Here is a 5,948-nt window from a genome sequence, read left to right as displayed (position 1 = left end):
TGAAATAGCAACGTGCCAAATTCCCGGGACGATTCGCCGTCAACAAAACGCTTGTTGGCCCTAACTAACACCAGCCCACATCTCTCTCTCTCTCTCTCACTCACACACACACAAACGTGTTCCTCCGATGTATATTACAAATCAACATTCTGGGGCGATCACTGCCCTCATGCAGACTGAATTTGTTAGCCATACCTTACAACATATTCACCCTGCTCATGGACTCTCACTTCGCTCACATTCGCACCAGATGCGCTTCACTTTTGCATCGCAATTCTCCCACACAATTCACCTCCTTTGCCTTCCTGTGCTTCAATTGCTTTACCTCGTCTTGGCTGGGCTACAGTATATTACCTTTAGCAAGGTAACTCTCTGCTTGCATCTTCGTTGGTTATGGGCGCCTGGCTTAGGCTATGTCCCTTTGGTGCCAGCAGAGTTGAGAATGCGGTCCAGAGAAGTGCGGCTCAGCTGAGGGAAGCCAGAATTCATGTCGAGACAGAGAGACGTTCAGATGAGCGTCGAGTGTTCGAAATAAACAATTTGATGCACATGTATGTGAAGCGTGGGAACATGGTGGATGCTGCCCGTGTGTTTGAAAAACTGCCGAAGCGCAATGTGGTGTCTTGGAACATTTTGATCCTCGGGTATGCCAAGCTCGAAGAGGGTGAGAAGGCTTTGGAATTGTATGCACGGATGCACCAGCAAGGTGTTCAACCGACTGATCGAACCTTTGTGGGTGCATTGACGGCTTGCAGTAACCTGGCAGCACTGGAAGAGGGGAAGCAAATTAATGGAAAATTTGTGAAAATAGGGTGCCTCTCTAAAGGTAGAGCCATCTACTCCCAAGTAGTGAAGAGTGGCTTTGAAGCAGATGTATTCGTGGGAAATACCTTGGTAAATATGTGTGGAAAATGTGGAAGCATGGCGGATGCACTGCATATCTTTGATGGATTGCCTAAGCGTGACGTGATTACGTGGAATACCATGATCTCGGGTTATGATGAGCAAGAAGAGAGTGTGCTGGCTTTGGAATTGTATGTACAGATGAACCAGGAAGGTATTCAACCAAATGATAGAACCTTTGTCAGCGCCTTGAAGGCTTGTGGCAGCCTGGCAGCAGTGGAGGGGGGAACGCACGTTGATGGGACCTTTACAAGTCTGACAAAAGGTAGAGCCATCCACTCTCAAGTAGTAAAAAGTGGCTTTGAATTAGATGCATTCACAGGAACCACCTTGGTGAACATGTATATGAAATGTGGGAGCATGGAGGATGCACAATGTGTTTTCAACGGGTTGCCTCATCGTGATGTGGTCACATGGACTACCATGATCGTGGGGTATGCTGAGCAAGAAGATAGTCTGCTGGCTTTGGAATTGTACATACAGATGAACCAGGAAGGAGTCCAATCGAATACTCAAACCTTTGTTGGTGCTTTGAAGGCTTGCGCTAGCCTGGCAGCACAAGAAGAGGGGACGCAAGCTGATGGGAAAATAGAATCCCTTTCAAAAGGTAGAGCTATCCAGTCACAAGTGATAAAGAGTGAGTTCGAGTCAGATGTATTTGTTGGAACTGCCTTGGTGAATATGTATCTCGAATGTGGCAGCATGGAGGATGCAGAGCGTGTATTTAAAGAATTGCCCCATGGTGACGTATATACTTGGACTACCATGATCTTGGGGCTTGCTGAGCAGGAAGACTGTGAGGTGGCTTTGGAATTGTATGCACAGATGCACCAGAAAGGCATTCAACCAAATGATCGAACCTTTGGTGGCGCATTGAAGGCCTGTGCTAGCCTGGCAGCAGTGGAAGATGAAAAGCAAGGTGATGGGAAGTCGGCAAAAGTAGGATGCCTGGTGAAAGGTAGAGGCATCCACTCCCAAGCAGTGAAGACTGGTTTTGAGTCAAATGTATTCGTAGGAAACACATTGGTAGACATGTATGCAGAATGTGGAAGTGTGGAGGATGCAAAGCGTATATTTGACGAATTGCCTCATCGTAATCTGGTTACCTGGAATAATCAGATCTTGGGATATGCCAAGCAAGAGTGTGACGAGGCCTTTAAACTTTATGCACTAATGCAAGAACAAGGTCTATTACCAACTAGCGTTACCTTTGTTGCTGTCCTTAAAGCTTGCGGTTCCACAGCAGCTCTGGAAAGAGGAAAGGAACTGCATTGTCAAATCAGAGCGGTTGGTTTTGAGGTCATCACAACTGTGGCAACCAGCCTTATAGATATGTATGCTAAATGTGGAAGCATGGCTGATGCCCAAGTGTTGTTTGATAGATTGTCCATAAGGGATGTTGTAACATGGAGTGCATTGATTGCAGGGTATGCCCGCCAGGGAGAGAGTGAACTTGTTCTTTCTTTGTTTAGAAGAATGAGGCAAGAAGGCATATGGCCAAATGGGGTCACATTTCTTAGTCTTCTCACTGTATGCAGTCATGGGGGTCTAGTGGATAAGGGTTTGAAATACTTTCAGGCTATGAGCAAACAGTATGGCATTACTCCAACTATTGAGCACTATACTTGCATGATTGATCTCCTTGGCCGTGCAGGCCAAGTGGCCCAGGCAGTCTCAATGGTGGAGAAGATGCCTTTCAAACCTAATGTTATTGTATGGTTGACGGTGTTGAGTTTTTGTCGGAAGTGGAACAACGTAGAGGTTGGCAGACATGCCTTTGAAAATGCAGTGAGAGCAGATCAGAAGCTTCCTGCAACATATGTCTTAATGGCAAATATTTATGCTGATGCTCAAATGTGGGAGGACTCTGAAAAGGTTCAGATAATGAGAAAGAATGCTCAAGGATGGAAGAAGTCAGGACATACTTGGCGGACTGGTCTTAGCAGGATAATGTGCTGGGGGATGAAGGAATGCTCAAGCATGGAAGAAGTCAGGACATATTTGGCAGACTGGCCTGAGGAGGATAATATGTTGGGGGATCGGATCCTCAAAGTAGAGATGTAGAGCCAGATTACTAAGTTATGTGGCTGATTTGGACCATGCGTTACAGGAATTTGTGTGATGATAGAAAGAAAGATGAACTGTGGGGCCACAGTGAGGATTTGGCTTCCTAATCAATATACACGATGGCAGATCCATATATGTTATAAGAAATATGTGGCTGTGGTAAATGTCACAAGGCCATCTGTCTTGTGACATTTACCACATTCAGAGAACGACGGAATATCATATGCGGGGATCCGAGTCTCATTCAGAATCATAAAGATGGAGTGCTCATGTGGGGTCTATTTTTTAGAGCCTACCCTGCAAGCAGAACTACGGAATATCATGTGTGGAGATCCAAGTCGTTTTTTTTCTTCAAGCAGAACAATGGAATATCATGTGTTGGAGGTCCAAGTCTCACTCAGAATCATAAAGACAGACAATGCTTATGTGGGGTCTTTTTTTTAGAACCTACCCTGCATCCTAAAGTAGCGTCCCTCTTCTCTGGTGTGTAGACCATCAAATATTTGTCTTAACCAACAAATGTCATCCTCCTTTGCATAGGGGCTCCATTGCCAGAACGTAGGAGAACTGGAAGAAATGTAACTGACCGTTTCTCAGGCTAAATTGTGGTTGCATTACAACAGGAAAAATGCCTTCAGCCCATGCATGGTATTAGAAAGCATCATGGCGTTGGATAGAGTTCACTATTGCAGAATGATGCTGGCAAAATCCAGTTGAGTGATTCTGAAGATCTCAAGGCTGGAGTCCTCCGTCTTGCAGGATCTCGCTCAACGTAAGAGCCTATCCAGACCTTCCAAGCGTGGACGAGGGCAAAATTCCTGTTCCACCCCACTAGGCTTGGTGATAGTGGTCTTCAACGATCTAGGCTATTACAAGAGACAGGCTATTCTATCAACCTATTACCCAATAAATAGTAGTCAGTTTACTGTTTACTAGCCTCATGTCTCCAAGTATGGTTGGCATCTCTATTCGTTTCGGTGCTTTAGGTGAGAATGTAAGCATTGTGTGCTCATTAGCAGTTTTCCTTTCTGATTAAAATTTGTTTGGTGTGATCTTTGTTGGGTGCGGGAAGCAATGGAAACGGAGAGGAATGCAAGGGAGCAAACAACAAGCTGAAGCATGAGTACTTACAAATGGATGATGAGAAAGTACAAAGGGGTGGCCTACATGGCCTCGAAGTCAACTATATGGTTGACCAGCGAAGTCAACCTAAGGGCTGGCTAAGTCCTAAGACTAGCCTACAAGGCCGTACCAAGGCTAAGTGGTAACAAACCCCCCTCCATGGTATGGCTAACGTATCTTGGATACATCGCACGTATACTTGAAACTATATCATGGTTGCACATATTCGTCCAAAATGGAAGGCCTCAAACTTAGGCCGTGGTAGAGCCTTCGTGAAGAGATCTAATAAGTTGTCCTCCGTGGGAACATAGGACAATTGTATTTCTCCAGCTAACAGTCGCTCTCAAACATAGTGATAATGAACCTCAATATGCTTTGTGTGAACATGAAACACCGGGTTTCTCGCAATAGCCAAAGCACTCTGGCTATCAGTTTAGATGGTAGTAGAAGCCCGTTGGCTAATGTCAAGATCTGCGAGTAGCTTACGGAGCCGGACACACTCTACTGTAGTTGTGAAGGCTGCCTTCACAACTAGAAGTAGCAACTATAGGTTGCTTCTTGTTGAACCATGAAATGCATGAGGATCTAAGCATGAAACAGTTGCCATTGTGGGACACTCTCGTGTCATAACAACCTGCCCAGCCACTGTCCGTGAAATCATGCAAGACCAGTGTAGACTCGTCACCATAGAATAGTCTCAAATTTGTGTGGTCTTCAAGTAAGAGAAGACCCTCTTCACTGTTCGCCAAGGTTGTGTACTAGGCATGTGCATGTACTTGCTCAACTGAGAGGCGGCACACTAAAGATCAGGCCGGATATATCATAAATAAATAAGGCAGCCCACAACCTGCTGATAAAGGGTGGCATCAAAGGGTGCACTCCCATCCTCAGAGGAGAAACGAAAGCCAAGCTCCAATGGTGTAGAAACCGGCTTGCAATCTTCAAACTTGAAGCAGTCTAAGAGCTGTCCAATGCACTTGGACTGACTCTTCATTGTACCCCCTTCAACATATGCAAACTTGATGCCCAAGTACTAGTGCAGCCAGCCCATATCTGTCATGGCAAAAGATTTTTGCAAAGCTTCCTTGAAATCTGCAATTTTCTGCAAGTCTGGCCTAGTGATAAGCATGTCATCCACATATAGAATCAAAATCAAAAATTTTGATTCACTCTTCTGAACATAAAGAGTAGCCTCCATAGGGCTGTTTTGAAACCCAAGGCACAACAGAAAAGAATGTATCTTGGCATACCATGCCCATGGTGCCTACTTCAAACCATGAAGAGCCTTTCGAAGCCGGCATACCTTAGTTTCAAACCTTGGAAGTTCAAATCCTGGAGGTTGATTGACATAGACCTCTTCCACTAAATCCCCATGAAGGAAGATGGTCTTGATGTCCAATTGATGGACCTCCCAATGCCTATGAGCTGGAAGAGCAACGACACATTGAATGGTCGTGATGTGTGAAGTGGGAGCAAATGTCTCTTCAAAGTCAATACCGTGCTGTTGGACATAACCTTTCGCAACAAGGCAATCTTTGTAGTGATCAACATTGCCATTGGCTTTGCGCTTCAATTTGTAAACCCACATTGTGCCCATGGCACACTTTCCTGTAGGAAGGCAAATCACACACGTCCCACGTGCCATTTGCTTGAATGGAATCAAGTATAGCTCTCATGGCATGCATCCATTCATGAATTTTAAATGCATCTTTGTGACATAGAGGCTTCTCATTACAGGCAGTGGCAATCAAAGCAACATTCAGCTCAAGTAAATTGCCGTGCATGTATTTTTGTTCTCCTCTAGAACAGGCAACCAAGGGCGCAATTGCTTGCTGTCACTGAGAAAGCCAATGAGG

General features: G+C 45.2%; 1 protein-coding gene across 1 annotated transcript; it reads left to right on the top strand.

Annotated features, from left to right (window-relative positions):
• The first annotated feature begins 393 nt into the window (after positions 1–393).
• LOC147898595 (pentatricopeptide repeat-containing protein At4g18520, chloroplastic-like) lies at positions 394–2,967 on the top strand. The gene is made up of 2 exons (XM_087379198.1): positions 394–2,350; positions 2,558–2,967. Exons 1-2 carry the CDS (start codon positions 394–396, stop codon positions 2,965–2,967), a joined length of 2,367 nt encoding a protein of 788 aa, XP_087235324.1.
• Positions 2,968–5,948: the final 2,981 nt, after the last annotated feature.

The sequence above is a fragment of the Dipteris shenzhenensis genome, chromosome 9 (assembly GCF_047967505.1).
Source record: "Dipteris shenzhenensis isolate YYH24624 ecotype China chromosome 9, Dip_SZ_1.0, whole genome shotgun sequence".
NCBI classification, from domain to species: Eukaryota; Viridiplantae; Streptophyta; class Polypodiopsida; order Gleicheniales; family Dipteridaceae; genus Dipteris; species Dipteris shenzhenensis.
The sequence above is the reverse complement of the archived record's forward strand: the minus strand, read 5'-3'. Positions and strand labels throughout refer to the sequence as shown.

What these genes read in the sequence shown, in the direction of transcription:
- LOC147898595 (XM_087379198.1), top strand. Translation starts at nt 394, where the DNA reads ATGGGCGCCTGGCTTAGGCTATGTCCCTTTGGTGCCAGCAGAGTTGAG. An exon ending in GTATGCCCGCCAGGGAGAGA is followed by an intron (nt 2,351 to 2,557) that starts GTGAACTTGTTC and finishes TTGGCCGTGCAG; the next exon opens with GCCAAGTGGCCCAGGCAGTC.